At 46.5% G+C, this 27,847-nt stretch overlaps 1 protein-coding gene across 1 annotated transcript in view; it reads left to right on the top strand.

Moving 5' to 3' along the window:
• The window catches only part of LOC146869811 (major histocompatibility complex class I-related protein 1-like), a 165,142-nt gene that overhangs the window by 41,501 nt on the left and 95,794 nt on the right, over positions 1-27,847 (top strand). The window contains exons 2-4 of the mRNA XM_085618489.1: positions 13,474-13,743; positions 14,473-14,745; positions 17,585-17,851. Coding sequence (XP_085474615.1) covers positions 13,474-13,743; positions 14,473-14,745; positions 17,585-17,851 — 810 coding nt within the window. The remainder of the gene's footprint in view (positions 1-13,473; positions 13,744-14,472; positions 14,746-17,584; positions 17,852-27,847) is intronic.

The raw sequence follows: 27,847 nt of genomic DNA, 5'->3' as shown, positions 1-27,847 counted from the left end.
GTTTAAAGAACTATGTTATCCATAAAAGAAGGATTCTCGGACAGAATCTATTCTATACTGACTGTGCGTGCATGTACAAGCGTCTAAGTGTCTACACGGAATGCGAGGGGGTAGGAATATTCCATGGTAACAGGGCTATGAATTACTTGCATAAGGGCAGAGAAGCCGGGCCTTTTGCTCGGTGACTGGAAGAATGTTTACTTAAGCTACTAGGCAGGAATGCATCGGCTGAGGGGGAAGCAGATAATTCGAAGGTGAAATACAGTTCTTGGCAGAGAATAGGCTGATGTCAGGCTTCGTGAGCCGCGCAGAGAATGAGACAAAGTTCATGGTCACAGATGCAGGCTCAGACTGGAGCTTTCAGAGGCAGAAGGCAAGAAGAGTTCGATGACAGAATCAGGGCCTACTTGCCTGGACTGTAAAATGGCATAAGTGAACCATATAAAGCCGGTGGCCTTTCATACTTAGGAATGGAATATCCGGCCTATTCATGGCGGATCTGACAGAGGACATGTTGACGGTGGACGCACATGTGTTTGCGTCTTCATAACTGGAACTGGAGGGAACATACATGTACTTGTGACATGCACATAGAACCGTTGGGGTCCAAGATAGGGGACATAACTGACCAGAAAAATCCATATTTCCACATTCCCTCCTTGTCCCCTACTTGCCCTTCAAGAGATATCAATCTTCATTAATCCATTGATCTGTTCATATAGCATCATTTGTTCTTCTTTCTTCTTCCGTGACGAATGAAATCTTGGTGGTGGAATACACGATGTGGCACACAGACCACAGATCGCTGGTCCACATTGTAGACATAGACAGCAACTGAATAGTAGGAGAAGGCCAATACCTAGGAAGGATAAAACTCTCCATCCCCAGGCTGATATCATATTCCAAAACCAACTGGACCAAGTCCAAGTGCCTGGGTTCTGGTGTATCTGGCTTACAATCTTATGAAGGCGAGTGATGGCTTTATATACAGATGGCGAATTTTCTGGTATGAATACGCAGCAGCTTGATCCGATGACCCTACAAGCTCCGCCCCTATCAGCCAGGATGACGTCAAGGACAAGACGATTTTGAAGCACAACAATCCGCATAGCAGACTGCTCTTCTGTCAAATTGCCTAAGGCGGAAATAGTCTCATTCACTACTGCTTCAAGGGTTCTAGTTAATCTACGTATCAGCTTACTATTAGTAACGGTACCTATATAGGGAAAGATGCCTTTATTAAAATCTACATACTTGTCCCATGCCGTCTCAGTATAATCGACAATGGGGAGATCTCTCCGCTCTCTGTTGTGTACTAAATGAATATTTCTGTAATAATCAGGAGGAGCTAGGAAAACAGGTGGCAAAAGGAATGCAATGTAGCAGGTACCATCCCAATCTAGAGGTAAACGCATATATGCAGTCTGACCACATACAAAGTAGGAATGGCGAGAAGCTCTAAATGAAGATTTGCCTTGATCACTGAATTCTACTGTAGTGGTGCATTTACTATGGCCCATATGTATGGAACCAACTTTTCTTACACATAATTCACCCTTCGCTGGGAATACTGACATGGTGGGCAAGACTAGTTCAATTTCGGATACGACATTTAGAATCATGAGATTAGGTGTAAAATTTCCTAATCCATATACTTCATTTTCTAGATCAGTTCCTGTTCTTTTGGGGCGACCCTCCTTGTCAGGGTAGCAGACCTTGAGTAAAACTAGGTTCAGGTTTCCCCATACCCAATGATCTTGGTAAACTGCTGTGTCTGAGTCTATGGAATTAATTAAACTGAACCATGCTCCACAGGAGCCATTGTGTGTAAATGGGTGTGGAAAGAATGGCAGGACTCCTTCATAATTCTGATAGGGAGGGAGCCGACCACACACCCAACAATTAGTAGCATTACTAGTCTGATGGGAATGATGTAACATACTAATGAAAGTGTTATTGCGCAGCGCAAGTCTATAAGACAATTCATGCGGAGGTAAGTCACTAAAAGAATGTTCAGCAGCAATATTATAAACATGTCTGGAAATAGGGTAATATATGTGCAACAACATACTTGTAATAATTATTAAAAGACTCAATAAAAACAAAATTAATAATGTCATTATGCAGTGGCTACGCAGTGATTTACAATACGCCTGTCGTTTCAACATTTTCCGGGTATTTTCTCTACTCAGGTCCAAGGGATACATGTCAGAGACAATTCAACCGCTTCACCTTGGAGAGGACTTAAACAATCAAATTGCTCGACTTGTTGGGCCTAAGCTTTAGTTTGTAAAGTTCAGTTTCAGTTTTTTCAACCAAAGGGAGTTTTGAATCAGTCTGTGAGGGAGTGCAGGGCACAATGTCTATATCCGAGGATAGTCCATGACATTTCTTGATATGACTTGAATGAATCCAGCCCTTGCGGCCCTCGATCTTCACGGCTGTCCTTGTGGTCAGCAGGACCAACTTGGGTGCTTTCCACCTGGGCTCCAGCTGAGTCTTTCGGTCGAAATTCCTCACAAAGACGAGATCCCCCGGAACTACGTCATGGGGTTTCACCTCAGTGTTGTCAGGAAAGGCTGCAGCTACCTGTGAACGACAAGATTGTAGTGCAGACATCAAGGAAGCCAAGTAATCTGTCAGCATATTACAGTCAACATCAGTTATTTTTCGTGGTATAGGCGTCCCCCACATATTTGGTGGTCTACCGAAGATCACCTCATACGGGGATAGCCCTGTTCGTGAGTGTGCTACCATTCTCATGTAAAAGAGTGCAACGGGTAACGCTACTACCCAGTCGACACCTTTTTCTCTGCATATTTTGGACATTCTGATTTTCAGTATCTGGTTATGTCTTTCTACGAGACCTGCTGCTTCGGGGTGTCGAACACAGTGAAATTTCCACTGATAACCTAACAGAAGTGAAACGTGTTTCATTAATTCGGATGAGAACGGCTGGCCGTTATCTGAGTGAATAACACGTGGTAAACCGTATCGTGGGAAGAATTCTCGAACCAACTGTTTGGCAGTAGTCGGGGCAGTGTAATCTGAAACCGGGTACGCCTCTGTCCAACGGGACAGAGCGCAGACAACTACGAGAACATATTTGAATCCTCGACATCGTTCCATCTGGATATAGTCCATCTGGAGTACTTCAAAAGGGTGATCAGGAGGATGAAATCCACCCTGTTCTACGGGAACGCTTTTTCCTGGGTTAAACTGACAACAGATCATACAGGTACGTACTTTTTGCTTTGCTGCTGCTCGTAAATGTTTATTAAACCAAATGTGTTGAATGCTGTCTAGCATAGCTTTTTCTCCTAGATGTGCTGGACTATGTATAGTGTTAATTATAACTTGGACCATTGAATCAGGAAGGAACCATACAGACTTTTCCTTCATCATCCATCCTTGGTCCGTTTGGATCCCTCCTAATTCAGTCCATTTCTTTATTTCGTCTGGTGTAGCATGTGTCTGTATGTCAATCACGTCAAGAGTAGGATCTTTAACTGTCATACAATGTGTCGGTATCGGGACTATTGTCTTTGTCATGTCGGGGGTTTGAGTTTGAGCCGTCTGTTTAGCTGTTCTGTCGGCTAGATCATTGCCTTGGGAAATGATATCAGTAATCTTCGTATGAGCCTTACATTTCATAATTGATATTGCAGTGGGTAGATGTATTGCATCTAATAAGGCATGAATGAGGGGTCCGTGCTGAATGTGGGCACCGTGGGAAGTTAAATAACCTCTCTCTCGCCACAGCACGCCGAAGTCATGTACGACTCCGAATGCATAACGTGAGTCAGTGTATATGTTGACTTTTTTACTTGTGGCTTGAATACAGGCTTGTGTCAGAGCGATGAGCTCTGCGGCTTGAGCTGACAAAGTATTTATACGATTTGTTTCAATGACTTCAGTATCTGTTGTGACTGCGTAAGCGGCCACCAACTCTCCTGTACTTGTTCTCATACATGAACCATCTACATACAATGTCAGGTCTGGATCTGACAATGGAACATCTGTCAAGTCTTGTCTAGGTTTCGTCGTTACAGTAATAACTTCAATACAGTCATGGGCTAGTGGGTCTGTTCCGGTTACTGGCAAAAGTGTGGCAGGATTCAATGTGTTACAGCGTCTGATTTCTATATGTGGCTGAAACAATGTAAGTTCGTATCCTGTAAGTCGCGCTATAGTCAAGTGTTGTGTTTGCGTTCTATTCACAAGGACTTCTACTGTGTGTGGTACTTGAACTGTCAATGGATGTCCTAACACTATGGCATCGCTTTGTCTGATTGCTAAAGCTGTCGCTGCTACTGATTTCAGGCATGCAGGCAAAGCCTGAGCTACGGGATCTAGTGTACTAGAAAAATAAGCACATGGTTTGTGTGCTCCTGCTTGTTCCTGTGTGAGTACTGACAAGGCAGTACCTTCGCGTTCTGTAACAAAGAGTGTAAACTGTTTTCTGTAACATGGTGTTGCTAAAACAGGTGCTTGACATAAAGCTTTCTTTAGGCTTTCAAAAGCTTGTGTATGTTCTTGAGTCCAAGGGAGAACAGTCGATGTGGCTGCCTCCTGGGTTGTCAACTGGATGAGTGGTTTTGCTAGAAATGCATATTGTGGGATCCACTGTCTACAGTATGAAGTGAGGCCTATGAAAGCCCGCACCTCCTTTTGTGTCTTGGGTATTGGCATGTTAGCTATTAACTGAATGCGGTCTGGTGTAAGCTGCCTTCCCTCCTTGGACAGCGAGTGTCCAAGATAAATAACTCGCTGGACACAGAATTGCAGCTTAGAAGGGGACACCTTGTGCCCCTTTTCGGCTAGAAATAGTAAAACTGTCAGTGATGCTTTTTCACATTCCGGTTCGCTTCTCGCGGTGATCAGCAGATCATCGACATATTGAAGCAGAGCAGTGTTAACTGGCATGTGGATACTGTCTAGTTCTCGTTTTAGTGCTTGGCTATAGATGCTGGGGCTTTCTGTAAATCCTTGAGGTGCGCGTGAGAATTTAAAGCTACGTCCATTTAAACTAAATCCGAACAAATATTGGCTTTCCGGATCTATTGGGACGCTGAAAAAGGCATTCTTGAGATCAATTACAGTAAAGAATGTTGCTTCGGAATCAATGGCTGTCAGTAATGACGAGATATCTGGGACCACAGGAAATTGTGGCACAATGCATTTGTTTAACTCGCGCAGATCAATAACCAATCGATATACTGGCGGGGCCTTTGGATCTGTTCGTTTAAGAATCGGAATTATCGGTGAATTACATATATTGGAGTCTGTTTCCACAACTACTCCTTGGGCAATGAGCTCGTCAATGATTTGTAGTAAAGCCACTACAGCATCTGGTGGTAACTTGTATTGTCGCATTCGTGGTAGCACCACTCCTGCCTTTAATGTGACTCGATATGGTGTAATATTCATGCATCCAACATCAGTAGGGCCTTGTGCCCATAGACGTGTAGGTAAAATCTGCAGTCGGGGATCCATGTCTCTAGACACATAGTGACCTTTAAAATCACGTAAAAACAACCTTACACCTTCCGGAGAACAACATATTATGGCTCCTAGAGCTTTCAAGGTTTTAATTCCTAACAGATTTTCTGGACATGATTTAGTAAGCAATAAATCTGTAGTTCGGGTCAGAGGTCCTATCGTAAGTGGCAGTGGTTGTGACACTTCATTAACAATAGGTTTTCCTGAAAAACCAAGGGAAATATTCTGTGAGCCTGAGAGGGGTGCCCCTGGAACTTCACTACGTTTTATGGTCGTTCGACTTGCCCCTGTATCGAGTAGAAATTTTCTATCTTGGCCTAATAATTCACTATGTACATAAGGTCCTTCTTGGTCTACTGGGATTTCAATAAGGGGTAAGTCAACTTCCCTCTCTAGGCTTGTTCATGCGTAACGCTGATACTCAGGATATTCATACTGTGCGGTCTGATACATTTGTCGTGTTGTTGTCTGTGTGGCAGCAGCAGGCAACGGTGGTGCAGCTGGCACAAACTGTATTGGCTGTTGTGCGGCTGGCATGGCCTGGGCATGCTGCATAGCTCCTTGTTCATTCTGATCTTGTCTGAGTGGCCGTGATCTTTCTTGTGTTTTACCTATGGCGATATTATGTTTTAAAACTGGACAATCGTGTACGTAATGGCCTGGCTTTTTACAATAATTGCATGTCCCTTTTACAGGTCCTGCTGGATCGGAATGTGTCATACCCTTTTTATGTCCTTCAGCTGGAACAGTCTGGGAAACTAGCATTTTCATTTTCGTGTCTTTCATGCGTCTGTGTTCATGTTCTTGTTCTTCTCTAATTCTATTGTGATGGTACTGTAACATTTGTAACATTTGTGATGGAGTGTTACCTTGCCAGGTACTTTCGAATTTTAATACTCTATTCTTTACTGGGGGCAGGGCATTTTCCACTAACTTTGTTACAAACAGATGCGGGTATGATTCGCTACTTGCTTTTATGCCATAATTTATACCAAAACATTTTTCAAATCGGGCATAGTAATCACTAGTGTCTTCATCTTGCTTCTGCTTACAGGCTGAAATCGTTCCCCAATCTTCCTTTTTCGTAGTTAATAGACGTGGCAGTACCTGTACTAATAAACCTGGTAATGCTTTAGTTTTATCCCCAAGTCCTGCTCCTGCAGTTCGGGCCTTTTCTTCCGCTTCTAACACTGACCATTCTATCTTTTGGTCACCTACCTCCCACTCTTTTTCCTTGAGTTTTTCATAAATGCCAGCAGGCATCAATACCTTTAATATTGTCATAATGTCGGGATAGGTATACTCTCCCATGAGTAACATGTCTTTAATTTCTCGGTGGAAACCCGCTGGATCTTTGTCATGACTGGGTACCACTTTCTTCATTTGTAACAATTCTATTTTTGATATGGGCGTATATACAAATACGCGTTTAAACTCGTTGTCCTCGCCTCTTATTGGGTGCACCTCTCGTAAAGGATTCTGTCTATCCATGTGATACGTGGTTCTTTCCTTGACAGGCAATGAAACATGCTCTGAACATACAAAAAGAATATACTGCTTTCTTGATTCTAGAATTTCTTTAATTAATTTAGTACCTGGACCTCTCCATTTATTCATAAGCAATTCAGTCAGTATGTCAGGTAAGGGACCAGGGTCCGAATGCTGACTCCGATATAGTATAATGAGTTGTTGAATCATATAAATCCCAGCTAACCTCTGTTCATCTGGGGTGAGATTCAAAAATGTGCGTACTACTGTATCATCACTATATTTTCCGGGACTGTCCACCCAATGGACAGCTGCCCTAGCTAAATCTTGTTCGTCCATAGAATCGAGAAAATGATAACCCCTTCGTTCTCGAAGTAGTCTGTCGGCGGTTTGGAACGAATGCTCGTTAGACCTTATATTAATTATAGGTATTTGAAAATTCCTGTTATTATCTGGACATATCGGATGTATTGAGTCAGTATGACATCTAGTCTGATTCCTATTACAAGATCTTCCTCTACCTACATAGGCTATGGTGTCCGACTGTCCTGCGGGCAGTCCTGACCCTTCTTCCTCGCTTTGTTCGAACTCGTCTGCCTCTAATCTCTCTTTGTGTAGGCGTTCTATTTCTTTACGGATCTTTCGGCACATGGCTATTATACAATTTTGCTTGTCATGTCTCCCTTCTGATATGTTCTGACTCCATCTGGTAAGAATTTGCATTGCTTCCGGGTCTACCCCCGGTCGGTCTACATTTCTGATCACACAGTTTATGAGGAAACGTAACAGTTCCCCCTGTATCTCTACTTTCTGGTACTCCATAGCTCTGTTAATACATTCTGGATCTCGTCCTGTTCGGACAAAATGATATATTTCGTCTAGATGCGCAGTCATTCCTGGTAACTTCGCTAAATACACTGCGGCTCGTCTGATACGCAATGAGGCCAGGGTCATTTCGTCCTCTATACCGGGCACCGGGTCATATCTACAATCTACGAGAAGCTCTTTAAGTGCACGAGCACTTACGAATTTGGGTGTACGTGAATGCGCTGACTCTTGAAAAGTAAGTTTATTTATTCTAGGTGGCGTAGAAAAGATATTAGTAGCACCTCCCGTGGCCCCATCTGGGGCGTCGGGTGTGAAAGGATTCGTTGAACGTGACACAGCAACTATAGGTGTGGACACAGCTATAGAAGTAGCTGTAGGAACAGATACAGAAACAGATGTGCTTGCCGGAACTTGTGACTCGACTTGTTGCTGTAGGGATACGGGTGCTGGATCTTGGCGTGAGACCTCCCTGATATGCGGTCTATGTGGGGCGGAATTAGCATACTCGGGAGCTGCGTCATCTAAATATGAGGAAAGAAAAACATCTTCTGCGGTTCTAGGATGCCCCTTAGGATGTACCTTGATTGGGAATAATGGGGGTGGCAAGTCTTTCGGTATCTCTGGAGTAGCCTTAGGTAATCCTTCGGCCAGAAGGGGATACATACCATTCATAAGGGCATTTCTTTGTCTGTCTACTTGTTCTGATTTCACTCGGATACCTTCCTCAATTAATAGATTTCCTTGAACTTTATTTGAACTTTCTTTATTCCTTTCTTCCTGTCTACGTGCTTTTTCTGTACGTCTATGAGATTCTTTACGCCATAACTCAACGGCGTCCTTCTGTGACTGTCTGACTTTCCTTTTCCATAACTCTTCCTCGACTTTCATGATGCACTCTGCATCCCAGGTCCCCGCTGTGGGCCACCTCTGACTTTCTGGTAATCCCTTGGTATAGTCTACCCATAAATCAAGAAATAATATAGCGTCTAAGCCATGTTTGTGATACATGAAGTGCCCTGGAGTGTCCCTAGGAGGAATAGGGACGGCTTCTTCGAGAACCCCTTTTCTAGTCGTGATCTGTCTTAATTTCGAAAAGAGCGGCATATTGAGAACTGACCTTATACTTGATTTTGACCAACTGACCTGATACTTGAATTTGGACAGACTTAATACAATAAACACGATAATGAACAGTCATTCATACCACACTATACAGGACGTTTTTAAACACATTAAACATTAAACATTAAACCTTTAACTGAAACAACAATGATGATCGTCTGCATAACTAATCACCAAGCTTAATTTTTGACAATAACTGGATACTTCGGAATACTTGATATACTGCTAAACAGTACAGATACACTGCTAAAACAGTGCAGACCGGATTTGTGTACCCAAACCCGTCTTGACCGGCACAACCTATGTGCACGTCAGAAATGCCTCCCCAGTAATGGTACTCACCGGGTAGCTTCGGAAACGGAAGGCCTCAGTAACTTGAACTTGAACCGGACTGGACTCGACTCGACTCGTCGGACACTGGGCTTGACTTCGGACTGGTGGGTCTCTGTGTACCTCGGATCTTGCTCTCTCAGCTAGGCTCTGGTCGGGATACTTCGCACTTCTCACCGCCTCGTCTGGGTGTTGATCGCAGTCTCAGTCGCCCCCGCTTGACCGGAGGGAGATACAGGAAATCCTGCTGGTACGCGTTATTGTCCGTCCAGCTGTGGCAGGAGACCGGGCCTGCAACTCACCGCCGGCGCGTGAGATGAGAAAGTGTCCCTATTCGGGCGCCATCATGTGGTAAATAAAATTCCTTTACCGGGACTGAATTTGATACAGAAACATTATAAAATAGCTCAGTAAAATGAGAGGCAGAATCCGTGATATTAGAGTTTCGGAATGGGCTTTATTCCAATAATCGATTATAATCGGATGCTTCAAGTTCCATCACCCCGGAGGTTCAGGAAGTGAAGTACATACTTTATTGACAAGAAGTAACTTTTATAGTGCATACATTACAATGAAGCGAATGCAGTAGGCGTAACAATTGATAAGGAAAATGACAATTTGTCTGCGTAACCAGAAATGGGTGTAATAAAGAGTAAAAAGGAACATAATTGGTTGTGATGTCATATATAGGTGGATCTATAAGATAATACTTGGCATAGATGCGCGCGCAGCAGCATGACGTGTAATTGACGTGTAACTAGGGGGTGAAGGGGACTTGACATTTAGCTCTACATGTGGAGACGAAAAGTCTGGGGGGTCAAGTCAACCTAATCCCAAATCATATCTAACATCCTATGTTTAAAGAACTATGTTATCCATAAAAGAAGGACTCTCGGACAGAATCTATTCTATACTGACTGTGCGTGCATGTACAAGCGTCTAAGTGTCTACACGGAATGCGAGGGGGTAGGAATATTCCATGGTAACAGGGCTATGAATTACTTGCATAAGGGCAGAGAAGCCGGGCCTTTTGCTAGGTGACTGGAAGAATGTTTACTTAAGCTACTAGGCAGGAATGCATCGGCTGAGGGGGAAGCAGATAATTCGAAGGTGAAATACAGTTCTTGGCAGAGAATAGGCTGATGTCAGGCTTCGTGAGCCGCGCAGAGAATGAGACAAAGTTCATGGTCACAGATGCAGGCTCAGACTGGAGCTTTCAGAGGCAGAAGGCAAGAAGAGTTCGATGACAGAATCAGGGCCTACTTGCCTGGACTGTAAAATGGCATAAGTGAACCATATAAAGCCGGTGGCCTTTCATACTTAGGAATGGAATATCCGGCCTATTCATGGCGGATCTGACAGAGGACATGTTGACGGTGGACGCACATGTGTTTGCGTCTTCATAACTGGAACTGGAGGGAACATACATGTACTTGTGACATGCACATAGAACCGTTGGGGTCCAAGATAGGGGACATAACTGACCAGAAAAATCCATATTTCCACACCGTGACCTAAGCCTGCCCCTCCCTGGGCTAACACTACCTGCATGCCAAATTCTGCAGATCAGGTCTGACTCATTCAGTAGGCCTGCGGATTGAGCAATCGTGCCATCCCCGTCTGCAGAGGAGGAATGGATGATTGGAACGGTGCATCAGTGCCCTACCTGGCAAAGGTCAGCCTCCACAAGATGTAAAAAAAATGGGGAAAAAAGTTCATCACCCTCTCCAAGAGTTCCCAACTATGTGGGCATCAACCAGCCACAAGAGACTTGTTCGTACAATGGTGGGATGCTGAACGGATAAAGGCATATAATCTCTTTAACACTGGAGTGGGACTTTAATGTCCGGTAGAGCCCGCTACATCGGGCTCTAAGGCCACATTATCCCTGGGACTGAGCACTGAGAGGGCAGTATGAGCATGACCACATCTGGTAAACTGATGGCCACAATCTAACTCCCCCCAAAAACTTGAAGAGCCTGCATGCCCCATGCAAGAAACCTCACCTGGATGACACAGAACTGCCAGGTCTCAACGCGTATACCCAGCGCTTTAAAGGAAAGCAAGAGACATATAAAAGGAAAGCCATGGATGGCCTGCACTGGCTCCATTAAGACGCTACAGTGACATGACTGTACAAGAAAGCACAATCGCAACCAAGTACCTGCAAACAGGTGCCCCAATTCTACTGTGACTCTGCAGGCACTATGAACCCCAGATTTTCACTGCCACATAGCTCTGTCTATGAAGCAGGAGCTCGAAAAAGGTCCCTGAGGAGGGACATGTGACACATGGCGTGACGCCACACAGAGCGCTAGGGGAAAAGAGAGGAGAAGGGGACCCGCTCTTGCCCTGATCGCCATGAGGACTGAGTGCAGAACCCAAGAACCATTGGCCAGACAGCAAAAAAAGGTGACTGCTGAGAGGCCTTCTTGGATGTCTCTAGAAGACAGTGCCCCTGGTAGGAAGAGAAGAGACTCAAGCAACTAGAATTCTCACCAGCTCTCATGCTCCCAGCTATCATGTTAGACTCAGACACCAGTAGAGGGAAGAAGGTGCATCCCAGAGCACTGAGAAAGAGTAAAGGGAAACAATGTGCCCATCCAGCTCACAATGGGATACCTGATAACTGACCAGGAGGAATAGAAGACCAGGTGGGACCAGGCCTGCAAGTAGACTCCATGACTTGTCTATACCAATGACTGCGAGTGCATCTACCGACACAAGCCAGCATACGATGTGGAACGACGACGGCATGGTGACGGCCCAGTAGGAGAACCAAACCGCATCACTGCCTCAAGTTCCCATCACAAACGTCCAGACACAGTCACCGTCTACCTAGCTAACCATGGCATGCACACCAAGAGGTTTGGATGCCAAAGAGACAGAGCACCAGCAAATCACAGTCTCCAGGCTACAAAGGCCTTCTGGTCACCAAGTCTCTACCACCATGAAAGCAAGTCATTGACACCTGTCATCCAGGCTCACTCTACTGGCAACACCATCTTGCTGGTCCCTGTAAGACGCATCTCTGTCAGAGTGGAGTCCAAAACATTGAAATGCCAAGAAGTGCCCCTGACACGGAAGCACAAATTAACCAGCAACTATCTGCTCCCCAGTTGCATCCTAATATTGTCATCAGAAGCTCTCCTTGATCATGATCTGTTTACTGAGGTTGCACAAGTGGTTAAGCAGTGGCTCTTCAGTGGTCTTGCAGTGGCCCAGACACGGCATGCACACAATTTCAGCGCTGACCACATGCAGTCCTGTTGCCACCCATCCAAGGGACTCCACAAGCAAAAGATGGACCTGACCCTGCTTCACCAATGGATGCCAGGAGGTTGTGGGACTTCAGACCGGAGACCTCTGCAGTTCACACACAATCACACAGTCTTGCCAAGACTGTCTTCAGTGAGTCAAGCAACATCTCCAAGGCAAACCTCTGATGCTCCCCTTTTGAACTGTTGACACCAATCTCAAATCATCTGGAACATCAGCAGAGTGGACCAACACTATAATATTGACATGTCAACAGCAGGTATGCTGCGAGAAGGCCTTGGACGTCTTTTTATCAGTGTGCATGTCCTGTCTCACTCCAGGTTAAATTATGAATGCAAGTGGAGATGTCCTGTTGCATCCGGCTTCTTCTGCTCATGCATCCTCGGCTGTCCTGCTGATTGACTCTAAAGGCTGATACACTGCGTGTTATCCAGTTCTGTTTTTGTTTTCTTTCCATAGGTTAGACTTGTCCTTTCTTTTGGGCTTTTGGGAGGAAGGTAGTGTGTAATGTAGTAAACCCGCACTCCAGGCTGAACTTACACCCACCCAACACCCAATGATCACAGTGGTTACCAGTCAAGTGACCCTGCCGATAAAAGATGCCAGGCACACATGCCCCTGGTCCAGTTATGGAAACTTACATCTGGTGTCAGTTGATTTCATTAGCATGTGGGCCCATGTCCCACACCACAACCCTCTCTCTCCTTTCAAGCTTGCACTCTCTCTGGTACCTGTACACCTCCCTTTCAGGGCCTGTCCCCGGGGTCACCCAGTTGTCTTGAAGGAGTACCATACACTGTAGACACAAGGGGTGTTGCTGGGAGTGTGGGACAGTGTTGTGTGGGAGTGCACAACAAAGGTATTAAATGTGAAGGGAGAGGTTTATGCTCTGTTCTCTGACCCTCTGTCTCTCTCTCCCCCCAGGCTCACACTCCCTTCGGTATTTCCGCTCTACCCTCTCAGAGCCCCTCCCCGGGATTCCCCAGTTCTCCGCAGTCGGGTATGTGGACGATGTCCCCATCGGCAGTTACACCAGTGAGAGCCGCAAGGCGAAGCCCCGGGTCCTGTGGATGGAGAAGATAGCTGTCGAGGAGCCCCAGTACTGGGAGAGGTGCTCGGAGATCAACCGAGGAGCGGAGCAGTTGCACAAGGCCTATGTGAGGACCGTGATGGACCGAGTCAACCAGACGGAGGGTGAGTGACACCCTGCAGGAGGGGGGCAACCAGACTGGGAGGGTGAGTGACATGGGGGCAGGGGGCAACTAGACCAGGGGGGGAGTGACAAGGTGGTTGAAGGGGTTTGGAGAGACAGCGTGTAGAAAGGGGGACTCAACTGCACCACGGTGTGTGACTGTGGATTGTACTTAACTGGGGAGGTTGGAGGCCCAGAATGACAGGGAGTAACAGGGCAGAGGGGAGGCAATATTTGGGGGTGAGAGTGACTGGTGAAGGAGTGACCGACGCAGGCATGCAAACCATTTTGAGGCACTGAAGCTGTGATTGTCCTTTCTCTCTCCTTCTGGAGGGGGGGCACGACCCCTCTCCTCCCCCACCCAAGAGTGTCACTTTAACCCACTCCACCCTCAGACACCTGCTTTGTGCTGCCCTCCATCAGATCTCACTTTGGTTCACCCACGCACCCCCCTTATCAGGTGGACAACTCCATGGGGTGATGAGGTAGCTTCACTGTCTGTCTGGAGGTGTCAGGCCCCCTCCCTGCTTTCCTCACTCTCCTGTACCCTCTCTTAGGTCTCCACATTGTCCAGTATATGTCCAGCTGTGAGCTCCAGGAAGATGGCTCCATGGGGGAGGGGGGTTGTTTGTGTCTCCTCTCACTCTCTACCTGGAGGTGCACACATTTACTCACCACTTAGGGTCCTTTCTCTGCTCCCTCAGCCCCTCACTCTTCTTTACCCCCCTCAGGTCTTCATGTGTACCAGGTGATGCATGGCTGTGAGCTCCGGGAGGACGGCTCTGTCGGGGGGTTTCGTCAGTACGCCTTCGATGGACATGACTTCATCAGCTTTGACAAAGACAGACTGACCTTCACAGCGGCCATGGACGCAGCCAAGATCACACAGGAGCAATGGAACTCGGAGAGGAGCATCGCCCAGTATTGGAAGGACGACCTGGAGGGGAGGTGCATTGAGTATCTGAAAAAATACCTGAAGAACGGTGCAGAGAGCCTCCAGAGTGGTGGGTAATGGGTATTTATATAGTGCTTACTACTCCTCACCAGGCACTGAAGCACTTGCACAGATGGGTAGCATTCTACTCCTCGGAGTCCATGGTGGGAGAAGGGTAGGGGTGGGGGTAGACATTGTTACACTCAACTCAAGTGGTGGTGGTTTGTTTGGTGGTCCTGTGAGGCCTGGTCTGCACCTCTTACCACACCCCAACTCGCAGTCTCCAATATTTCCATTTTCCCCACTAGAGATTACCGAAGGGGGTGTGCAGAAAGTAAAGTGTTAGACACAGGAGAGAAATTTCAGAGTATCGTCACGTATTCCTGTTAGAGGTCATAACCTCAGAACTCAATATCATTCCTCATCACTGTTTCTATGTTGGTTCATGTTCACTCGGAGAGTACTCCTCGGACTTTCCAACCCGGGAATATACGTGACGATACTCTGAAATGAGCCCTGATGAAGTCTGTGATGCTTCCATATCTATCTGACGAAACATGTGTTGGCTACTGAAGATTACTGATTACTATTTCCAGCCCATACTCTCCCTAAAGAGGCTCCACTATGAATATCATACAGTTCGCATTTCCGTGCAAGCCAATGGCCTGCTGAGCCCAGCAGGAGAGAATCTGCAGGTCAGTGGGCTCCCCAGACTCCATCACTGCTCCAGCCAGTTCCATGATCTTTGTCGTGTAGCCCCATAATTCTAAAATTCTGTCCTTGCAAGCTCACCAAGACCTATAAATACCCCTGTTGGGGCCCATGTTATATTTTCCTGAGAAGTCACCTTGATGTCTAAGCCAATTGTGGCTGGGACTTTGCCTGGGGCCCTACCCCAACAGAGTGCATGGGTCACTGCACTCGTGGTTGGTCATCGGAGAATGTTTTGCCCGTAGAGGAAGACCCGGGGGATGGTTCCCACGCAGTCAAGTGGGGATGCCTGATGTCCTGTGGATTAAATAAGCCAGAGGCAAGTTTCTGGTGTCGGGGGGAATTGCTGGCTCACTTGTGAGCTTTTCCCTGCCCTCCTCAACTTGATGCCAGTCTCAGACTCCATCCTGCGTGTTGATGTGGATCGACAGTTTTTGGCCGTGATTCCAGGTTCTTGAGCCCCAAGGCTTCAAGAGATGCCACACCTGCACCCTCCGGCCCGAGCAATTACCAGTGGCTGAGATTAATTTGAGCATTCCACCCATCACCTTTTTTTGTATTCCCAGTAAAGGTTAAATGCTCCTTTTTGTGAAGTAACCTGCATTCTGAACAACCGTTCTAGGGTGTCGGTGGAAGTGAATACTCGTGACTGACATACTCTGGACCAGGGGTCTTGTGGTGTATTGCTGGAGCAGTATTCATCCTCCAGTACCCCTTGTGTTGCAGTAGCTGTAGAAGGAACATGTGGTCCCACAGTAAGTGTGTGATCTCATCTGGTTTGTGTGCATGTAGCGACTCCAAGTCTGAAGTTAGACCCCATGCTGTAGTGGAGGTTTAATTTTGAGGAGGTTCAGGGAAGGTTTTAATGATTGATCTTATTTTGCTGTTCTTAATAAAGGTGAGCAAGGGTTGTGCACCTCATATGTGGCTAATGCCAACGTTTCATTGTGTCTTCATCAAGCTTTTGCCATCTAATCTTATGATAACCACCAGTATCATCCCAGCGAAAGGAAACCCTGATGGGTGTTGCTGTGTTCTACAAGAAATCGTCCGTCTGGGTATATTAGTAGTAAATGTGAGTTTATTCTCAGTTGTAAGTGAGTTTATTACCCACTGTTGTGTATTAGTCATATGTGTGGCATTTGTACTAATTGTTGTAAGAGTGAGTTTATTATTGGTAGTTGTAGATGTAGGTTTATTGTTCGTGTGACATTTCTACTCATAGATATAGGTGTGAGTTTTTTATTCGTAGTTGTAGGTGAAGGTTTATTATTAATATGGGTGACATTACTCATAGATGTAAGTGTTCGAGTCTGTTACTCGTATCTGTAAATGTCGTCGAAGACCTACCTCCCAGATTGTTCCTCTGTACTGGTGGATTTGATGACCTGCTCCATTGTCACAATTCGCCCTTCTACTGATATGTCTGATCCCTTTCTTAGAATTAACTGGAGCTAATAACGTCTTATCTGATACAATCGCTCCTCCTCAAATAGTTTTGTTTGAGCATTAAAATGACGCCCTTCCGTTTGTCACAGTCACGGTATAGTGTCAGGAAGCATGCAGTAACTGATCTTTTGGGATCATATTTTTCAGGGTTCATTTCTGGTGGGTTTTAAAATGTTGGTGATGATAGTAGTCAACCTAACTCTTGTCATCGCCTCTAACTTGACATCCTTAGAGAATTAAAGATTTTCTCTGTAAAGATGGGATCTTGGATTTAGCAACCTATTGACTGGAAGGGAAGTTTGGAACAACAATATTAAACAATTGGTTGTTAATTGACTATAGGATGAGGACTGACTGGATGTCACAGGTGAGACAGTATTACTCACACGTTTGTCATCTTTACCCAACACTACTTTGGCATCATCTTGTTTAATCTCCATCGAGTTATTGATAATGGCAAAGTTCTGCGGGTGAGCCCCAGCATCCATCACCTTCTTTAGTCTTTTCCTTGATGTCCTATTAACACCCTCAGTTTTTTGTAGGATGGGGTTATCAATGTTATTGAATCTATGATCTAAGATGGAAATTGTGAAGCTTCTCCTCAGGCTGCTCTATCCAGGTTCCTCCTCTGGAAGGGGCGTTTTCAAAGCATGAGAAAAGTGTTACTGATAAGTAATTCCAAATAACGTACTGGGTAAATCCTAATGTTGTGATTGTTGTGTAATTGTATTTGTTGTGTTTTCTTCCAGTTGTCCCTCAAACAAGGGTTTCACGAAGAAAGAACGGCGATCGCACCTTTCTGGCCGGCTACGCATATGGATTTTATCCCAGAGAAATTGAGGTGAAATGGGTCAGGAATGGTGTAGAGATTCCCTGGGAATCGAGCGAAATCCTGCCAAACCCTGATGGAACCTACCAGGTCAAGACAACAGTAGAAGTTCAGGAAGGAGATGAGAAAATGTACAGATATGAGGTGTTTCACAGCAGCTTACCGGACCCTGTGACCGTGATGTACGGTAAGTGCAGTTTGGTGTGTAGCGGGTGGCAGTGATGATGGTGCACATATTGACTTTGCATGGTCCCTGGTTTGAACTTATCCTGTTGTAGTCGCCAGGCTCAGCCACACAAGTGGAGTACAGTTTTTATGGGGGGAATTGTGGGAATGCTGAGTGGTGGGAATTTTGTGGATCCCTGTAGATTTCTGAAGTTTACATCACAGAAGTATGAGGAAAATTTGTGATTTTTGCCAAAGACTGAGGTTTGAAGGGCATTCTGGGAAAGAAAACCTAGTGGGACTCGTGCAGGTCAGCTCACCTTAGACTCCCCTGGGAGGCTAGCTTTCAGAAAGGGTTGGATAGGGTTCCTTGGTTGCCAGCTGAGACCCAGCCCGAATAGTGAAACCATTCAGCACAGTAAGTGAGAGAAAATGTCCCCACTCTGCTGGTCCATGTGTGTAAACTATGCTGAAAGCAATCCAAATTTGTGTCTGCATGCCATAGTTACAGGGTTGATCTAGGCGGGCAGAGAGACTGTTCGGGTGTTAGGGGTGGGGTTGTAGCCCATTGCCTGGGTGGGCAGCCCTCACCCTGTATGACTCCCCTTAAAAAAATTACACATATGTGTGTGTATGTACATATATGTTCATAGCATGTATGGCTGTAGATACGCATACTCTGCATACTCCTGCCATTTAGTGTTTTTATTTCATTTTATTTTAATAGTCTTTTATAGAGTGAACATGACCCTTGCAGGTATCAGAGCGCTTTACAGATTTACAGACAGGGTTGCCCTTCCATAATCCAACCTGGGAATGACTAGATCTTGCACCCCATGCTTGAAATCGTTGGGGGGGAGGAAGGGTTTTAGTTTTCTTAGAATGTACATTTGGTGATTCGCCCCTTTGGTGGTGGCACTGATGTACTTCTGTATGTTGAGGTCCTTGTTGAGACTTAATCCCAGTGATTTCTCTGAATCAATGATCTGTGGAATGCAGTTGAGGGCTTTTAGATGGTTCAACCATTCTTTGATGATAGGTGACTGGTTGGGTGGGGCGATTAGGAGGAATTTCGTTTTGGGGTATCTAGTTTGAGGTGATTGGATTCTAGCCAATTTTGAGTTTTCTGCAGAGTTGTGTTGAGGGAACTGATGTCTTCTGGGGCAGAGACTTTTAGGTATAGTTGGGTATCGTCAGCATACATTTGGTAGTAGATGTTGGATGAACTCAGAATTTCTGTTAGAGGCTCCATCAACAGGTTGTAGAGAGTGGGTGAAAGTGAAGAGCCCTGGGGGACCCCTAATGTGTCTTGAGTTATCTGCGATGGTGATTCATTAACCTTGACTCTTTGAGTCCTGTTTTGGTGATAGGAGGTGAACCAGTTAAGGACTGATCCTGTTAGTCCCATATGGTGGTCCAAAAGGTCTAGGAGGTTGTCATGCTTAACCATATCGAATGTCAAAGGTAGGGCAAAGAGGATTAAAAGGCAGGATTGGTTCTGATCCAGCATTTTTAGTGCATCATCCACTATGTGTGTCATAGCCGATTCGGTGCTGTACCCTGCATGGAAGCCTGATTGAAATTGGTCTAATAGTTGCAATTGATCGATGTGGTTACAGAGTTGGATGTGAACATATCTTACAAGGAGCTTCACTAGGGTAGGAATATTGGAGATAGGTCCTAAGTTGATTAAGTCAGTTTGATCTTTTGTTTTTTTTAGGATGGGAAAACCTGACCAGACTTTAGGTAGTCAAGGATAGTGCTTTGAAGGAGGGAGGCATTAACAATCTTGCTCCAAAGTGGGAGTATAGCGGGTATGATATCCTTGAAGAAGCTAGGAGGAAGAGGGTCATTGATGTGGTTTGAGGATTTCCGCATTGTAAGGATTTTTTTAAAGGAACTTTCCGCAAAAGTTCTGAAAGAATTCCATGAGGCATTGTTTTTGAGGAAGTGCCTAGGAGCGCAAGAGGGAACAGTAGTCCGGAAGGCAGAGAGGATGGTGTGAGGTGGGAGAGGATTTGGGGGGGGGGGAAACAAAAAGTTAATGGACTGTATGCTCTGTATCAGACATGGTCTCAATCAAGAAGTTGTCCTCATCCTGCACTGTATGCAATTTGACCTGATGGTGCAGTGTAGCTCGCTGTATTACTGCATGGTATGCAGTAGTGCCATCTGATGCGGATGGTTTGGCAGGGTAGGGCTCAAGGTAGGGGTCATCGTGGGAGCCTACCACATAGTCCCCTCAGGATTATCTCCTTTCCGATGCTTGAATGGCTCATCATAAGTGCCCAGTGGGGAATAAATGCTGCCAGGCACTATGTCAGCGTACTAAGGGGCAGGTGGAGGAGATTGCGGTGGTAGTGGTGGTGGCAGAGGAGGAAGTATGGGTGGTAGTGGTGGAAACCGTGTAGGGCTAGTTGGCGAATCCTTAGGAGCTTGTAGCCTGGAAGGGTCTAGCCTTGTCTTCACTGCAGCAGGTTCAGCCCTACCTCAGCTCCGTTCTAAATGCAGTATTAGGGAAAGCATACCCCAACAAACAGGCTTCACCCATTGCATTTATACCACATGCCAGGTACACATGTGCCTATTACAAGAGTGCCTCTGAAAGCAGTGGGCACATGCAGAAGAACGTAGGAAGGATCTAGTTTTGGTGGTGAAAAGGACTCAGGACTCTCTGCTTTGGTGAAACAGGAACAAGATATTGCCTGGCAGGCTCTTTCTAGACCTCCTTCTGATGTGTCTCTTGTGTAGTGGGAGCCCCCCTCCTTGAGATGACTGTCTAAGTTACCTGGACCCCTCAGCACCAGGGGTACCATATAAACCACCTGAAGCTCCCAGCCATCAGACTGGTCCTGAAAGCATTCCTTACACTTATTCAGGAATAAAAAGTACAAATGAAGATGGACAACATGACAGCAGAAGACAGGGGCACCCACTCCTCCCAGCTCCCTGTGCTGGCCCAGGAGATTTGGCACTGGACAACCTGCAACAACATTCACCTGTTGGCAGAGCATTTGCCGGAATTGGAGAAACATATTACAGATATGTTCTGTAGGAGCATCAACAGGTGAGTACTCTGCCTACAAGTCTTTCATAAGCACTTTCAATGGTGGCAGACTCCAACTGTAGGCCTGTTTGCCACTCCTGAAAATGCAAAATATCAAAACTTCCTTTCCAGTTACCAACATGGGTAAAGCACTATGGATGAACTGGTCAGGGCTATTTGCCTGTGCATTGCCACCTCTCTCTCTGATCTCATATGTGGTGAGGACGATAAGGCAGGTGTCAATGGCCCTCATCTTCACTAACTTGGGCAAGACAGCCCTGATCTTCAATGATCCTGGAGATGGCGGTCACTTCCCACGAGCAGCTCCTGCTGAGGCTGGACCTTCTCACTCTGCATCACGGTCAACTCAGACACCAATATCTCAAGATGCTGAAACTTTCGATTTGGCACCTGAATTCCAAAAGTTTGACTATCTCAATCTTCTGAAAGAAGGCATGGTTATCCTGCTGAAATGCAAAAACCCATTACTCCCGCCTATCAAGAAGCTACATGGTCTCTAAAAGTTAGACCTCTTCAAGTTGCCCATGCAGAAGATTGTTGCTTACCCTTCCATATGCTCACATATGGAAGGGTACCTACAAAACAGACATCACTCATCTCTTTTATGATCCCAGTCATTAAGGCCTTCATGGAAGGTCTAAAGAGGGTAATACCTCTAAAGAGGCCCCCTGCAACTGTGTGGAACCTGAATATGGTCCTCATATGACTTATGGGCCCACCCTTTGGGCCCCTACATACATTTCACCCATATTTCTGGTCTTCAAAGGTGCCTTTCCTAGTTACAATCACCTCGCTCAGACTGAATGGTGAGCTGCAAGCTCTTTCAGTTGAGAAACAATTCCACCAGAATCACAAGGATAGGGTGGTTCTTTGTACCAACCCTAATTCTCTGCCTAAGATTGTTTCACATTCTCACATGCACAGACCATTGAGAGCCCCATTTTCTTCCAACAACCAGAGTCTGCAGCAGAAAGGGCAATTCACACGCTGGATGTTAAGAGGGCACTCATGTATTACATTTTTGCCTTTTAGGAAGTCTAGTCAACTTTTTGTGGCCTTTGCCAAATCAACAGGGTTTGTGCCATTTCTGAAGCTGGCATTGCCAGGTGGGTAATTAAATGTATCCAAACTTGTTATGCTAAGGTCAAGCACACACTCCCTATCCCCCCTAGATCCCACTCGGTGTGCTAAAAGATGGCCATATTAGCGATTTTAGGCAATGTCTCTTGAATGGATATTTACAAGGCTGCTACTTGGTCAACACTACACACCTTCACCAAGCATTACTGTGTAGACGTTCTAGCAGGTGAACAGGCTTCATTCAGTAAAGCTGTTCTAAGACAATTAAAAAGTCTGCACCATCTCTTTGGAGAGAGACTGCTCTATAGTATATGCAGCTATAAAGAATATAATTAAGAATTTAGGCTGCAGGTCTAACCTTGACATAAATAAAGTTGTTGGTCTCTTATTGTGTTCAGTTTGTCAGCAATCTTTCAATTTCAGCTCAAATGATTTCTCTTTCCATGCAGGATCGAACATAAATTCCAAATCTATTGATATTCATGCCCTAAACTTTGGTCCTAGGCTTTGGGGAGGACTTATGAATGTTCAGTCCCTCCCCAAACATGCTCAAGAGATTCATAATTTTCGAGGCATATGAGCTGCAGATTACACACTATTGCATAGGTCGCCATCTGGTGTTGGGCCCGGATGTTTGCAGTTTGTTTTTCCTCTTGGAAAGTCTTTGGAAGTCACGAGGTCGGTGACTCCTCCTTTGGATCGTATTGCGCATGGGCTTCGGCTCCATCCTCAGATTGTTTTTTCCCGCCATCGGGCTCGGATGTAATCTTCGTGCTCCGGTTCCGAACATTTTCCAGTTCGACGATCGAAGCGGAATCCTCACCTCACATCGCGGTATTGTTTCGATCGCGATCTCCTCAATCAACGCACCCTCTCATCGACAAATCTTCAGTTCCAGTCATCGACAGCGGCCTTCGGGCCTACCCAAGCTCCGGTCCCGGCTGATGGAAAGAACTCCATTCAAGAAGTGCCCTCGATGTGGGTCAAATTCCCCCACACCGATCTTCATGAGGTATGCAACCTCTGCCTCTCCCCTGAACACGAGGCTCGAGACTGTCCGGCCTGTAAGTCTTTCAGATCGAAAAAGACTATTCGGGACCGAAGAGCCAGAAGAAACATGGCACAATCCTCGACCTCCGTTCCAGTCAATATCTTCGGAGACGACATCGAAGATCCAGGACATCAGCGCACCGAAGAGGACCTCGTCAGTGCTTCCGAGGCCGATGACTCAGATGTGCAAGACATCACTCCGGTGCAGAGGGTCGTGAGTACTATACCCCCCCCACACCCGCGCCAACACCCAAAAAGGCTTCGGTCACGCCTTCGCCTCCGGGCCTAAGCAAGACCAGAGACACTGCTTCACACACCCCACCTTCGGGCCCGGTGAAGAAGCCAAGTAAGCCTTCCGGCGGCTCGGGCTCGAGCCAGCCTGCCAGCGGTGCCGAGAAACACACTTCGGCACCGAAAAAGAAACCGGCCTCTACCTCGACACCGAGCTCCGCACCAAAGCCCTCGGGTCGAAACCCAGCGCTTCCGTACCGACGCCATCTTCGGTACCGACCAAACCCCATAAGGCCCTCGGCACCGACACTTCCAAGCCGAAGCCCATCTCGGCGCCGACCAAGAAATCGGAGGTTCCCAAGCCCAGTGCTAAGCAAACTGGCATGGACAAGCCTAAAAAGTCATCGGCCCCGAAGACTTCGGCGCCGACGGACCAAACACTGTCACAGGAACTATTTACACCGGATCCCTTACAAAAAACTCTCACCAGGGATCCAAAAATTGGACATCTGGCACTCTCTTCCAAAAAGAGACATTTGGACAAACCGGCTCCGCCTCCACCTCCAAAGAGGAAGGACTCTGCTACCTCTCCTTTCAGTATACCTTCCCCACCTCCTCCACCCACCCCACCTCCGCCCCCTCCGCCTTCTCCACCCCCACCTCATCGCTCTCCGACCCCGTCTCCAGACGATGATGATCAGGGGGACCCATATCACGATATAGGGGATGTGCCCCAAGACCCCACCCCTACAGGATCCCCAGACCCATGAGACGACTACAATAACCCAGATATCCCCGACGTCCCACAAGATGACCTTTACCCTTCCAGGCCATCCCCACCGGAAGACTCATTAGGGTTCCACCATCTACTTCAAAGGGCGGCACACTATCACGGGGTAGAGTTGCACACTAACCAAGTGGAGGAGGATTTCCTCCTCGACACATTTGATACCACACATAGGTCTACCTCCATACTACCTATGCTTAAGGGGGTGGTAAAGCATGCGCCAGAGGTTTTTAAAGACCCAGTCAGGGCCAGGATCATTAACCCACGCATAGAAAAAAAATACAAAGCTGCCCCCACAGATCCCGCCTATATCAAAGGGCCAGCGCCACTAGATTCCCTAGTGGTTTCCACTGCACGAAAAATAACAAATTCCCAGGCGTCAGGCGAAGCACCACCACCTGAAAAAGAGTCAAAGCTACTGGACGCATCAGGAAAGCGCACTGCGTCACAGGCAGCCAATATATGGCGTATCGCCAACACCCAAGCGCTATTGGCCAGATATGATAGGGCACATTATGATGAATTGGAAAACATAATGCACCACCTCCCTGAAAAATATAAAACTAGGGCCAATGAATTAATTCAAGAGGGTAAAACAATCACTAACACCTCTATACGCTGTGCCTTAGATGCAGCAGACACAGCCTCCAAGGCCATTAATACTAGCGTCCTCCTCCGTCGCCATGCTTGGCTAAGAATATCAGGATTTAAACCAGAGGTACAAGCCTCCATCCTTAATCATCCCTTTGACCAGGAACACCTATTCGGCCCAAAGGTAGATGAGGCCCTCGAAAAAATGAAGAAGGACACCGATACGGCGAAGTCCATGGGAGCCCTACAGTCACATCCTCCTAGGCGCTCTTTTTGCCGCTCTTCCTTTCGGAGTACATCTAGAGGCTACTCCTCAGATAACGCGTCCACTTCCTACAAATCCCCCACTCAGTCCAACTTCACAAGGGGCTATCAAAGAGGCGGCTATAGGGGCAACAATAATAAAGGCAGAGGCAAAAGAAATACCGCCCGCTCTGCCACACCGCCTACCCAATGACTTCCCCCCGCTCCCTTCAGACTATCCCACCCCGGTCGGGGGCAGACTTCAAAGTTTCCTTCATGTGTGGGAGACCATCACCTCAGACAAATGGGCGACCCAAATTATTTGGTCAGGATACTGCCTGGAATTAACATCTACCCCCCCAAACATTCCACCCAGGCAACGCCCAATGTCACAAGAACATTCCACATTACTAAAGCAGGAGGTAATCTCCCTCCTTCAAAAACAGGCAATAGAACACGTTCCCGTCAATCAGCAAAATTTAGGGGTCTACTCCCTATATTTTCTAATACCAAAAAGGGACGAGACTCTACGACCTATTCTAGATCTCCGGCCCCTAAACACATACATACACTCAGACCATTTTCACATGCTAACGCTTCAGCAGGTGCTTCCGCTCCTCTCCCAGAATGACTTTCTCACCACACTGGACTTGAAAGACGCATACTTCCACATTCCAGTACACCATGCTCACAGAAAGTACCTCAGATTTGTAGTGGACGGACAACACTACCAGTTCAACGTGCTCCCATTCGGAGTCACAACAGCACCACGGGTATTCACCAAGTGCCTAGCGGTAGTGGCGGCACACCTCAGAAGACAGCACATTCACGTCTTCCCATACTTCGACGACTGGCTGATAAAAGCCACTTCATACAACCAATGTGTACACCACACCGCCACTACAATCCAACTACTTCACCAACTAGGCTTCACGGTGAACCACCAAAAGTCCCAGCTAACACCATCCCACATAAAAAAATACCTCGGTGCCACCATAGACACCTCAAAAGCAATATTTAAAAGAAGGGGGGTCCCTAGATATAGGATGGGTAGACAGGGGAAATAGGGAACAACGGGAGCCTTCAAGAAAAAACAGACCCCACTGTCTACACTAAATTGGTTTCATTAGGCCCAAATTTGGGTCACATCGATAGAGAAAGCCAAGGGCCAAAACAGATAGATAACATAGAAAGAACGTACTTTATTTTAATCACAATGTTCAAAATGATAATCTTAGCGTAGAAAATAAACAATATTACATACAAATAATTTTTATATCAATAAACAAAGGTCCCACACAGGACAACAAACATACATACACTCATTCAGACAACAAATTCATTTGTAGGAGCAAACTAATACGTGTATACTCATAACATACATTAATTTGTCAATAAAGTTAAAAAGCGCATCAAAAGAGTAGAGATTCAAAAAAGGTGACAATTCAAGCTGGCTCGTGCATTAACAGTTCGTAGGGGTCAGTTGAGTCTTTTGATAAACACGAGAGAGCAGAAGCCAACGCACGTTTCGGTGTATGTTACACCTTCATCAGGGCAACGACGATGTAGGGCATGTGGGACAAACACAGAAGGAACCTTTCAATCAACTGTGCTATTTACAAATCAATTCTTCTATGGGATATAGGAGAAACACTAAGTAAGCATCAGATAAGGCGCATCAGTTCCAAAATTGGGTCCAATCAATAGTGGTCTGAGGTCAGTGGATGGCTAAAATGCGTCACGGATAGGCAGCCCAGGGCCTAGCAAGTAAATATATCTTGGGCTATCAGGGTGATACACAGAGGGTGTTTCGAACAAATAGCAGGCTGTGAGGAAAGGCACTCTTGGAGATGCGTCCACTCCAAGAGTGCTTAGCGCGCCAATGGAACCAGGCCCAGGGGCAACTGACAGATCCGGTGTTGGTAGATGGTCGTACCCATCGCTCTCACCGCAAACCTTTCCAAAGGGCGACGGTTCCTGGACCCGGTTCCCCAGATAATACTAACAACAGACACATCGCTCTCCTGCTGGGGAGCTCACCTATTACACCTCACAGTGCAGGGCACATGGACGCCTCAACAAAAGTTACTCCATATCAACCATCTGGAGTTACTAGCAATCTTTCTAGCCCTAAAATCCTTTCAACCACGGATTTCAGGCAAGGCAGTCCTCATTCGCACAGACAACATGACGGCCATGTATTATATTCAAAAACAAGTCGGCACACACTCTCCACAGCTCTCTCAATTAGCACAGAGCATATGGAGATGGGCAATTCCACACAAAATCTTTCTCCGAACCCAACATGTCCCAGGAGTCCAAAACACCATGGCAGATCTGCTCAGCAGACCGACGCAACAGATCCACGAGTGAGAACTTCACCCGCAGGCTCTTCACCCGTTCTTTCAAATGTGGGGGCATCCACAGATAGACCTCTTCGCCACCCACAAAAACAAAAAATGCCCAAGCTTCGCCGCCAGATACCCACACCCATTGTCCAAAGGAAATGCGATATGGATGAACTGGTTAGGCAAATTTGCATACGCTTTTCCACCTCTCCCACTGATTCCATTAGTGGTGCGAAAGCTACAACAGCATTCCCTCACACTGATCCTCGTAGCTCTAACATGGGCCAGACAACCATGGTACACCACGCTGCTGGAACTCTCGGTAGTACCACACCAAAAGCTACACCTCTCACCATGCCTCCTAACCCAGAACCATGGAGAGATCAGGCACCCGGACCCAGCTCAGCTCAACCTTGCGATCTGGCTCCTGAAATCCTAGAATTCGGATACCTAAACCTTCCCCCTGACTGTATGAACGTCATCAGAGAAGCTAGACGCCCTAGCACGAGAGCCTGCTACGCTGCCAAGTGGAAAAGATTTGTTGTTTATTGCCATAACAACACACTCAATCCTCTAGACGTGTCTATACAACACATCATATGCTACTTACTCCACCTACAA

This window comes from Triturus cristatus, chromosome 1_1 (assembly GCF_964204655.1).
Source record: "Triturus cristatus chromosome 1_1, aTriCri1.1, whole genome shotgun sequence".
Classification (NCBI taxonomy): Eukaryota; Metazoa; Chordata; class Amphibia; order Caudata; family Salamandridae; genus Triturus; species Triturus cristatus.
The sequence above is the reverse complement of the archived record's forward strand: the minus strand, read 5'-3'. Positions and strand labels throughout refer to the sequence as shown.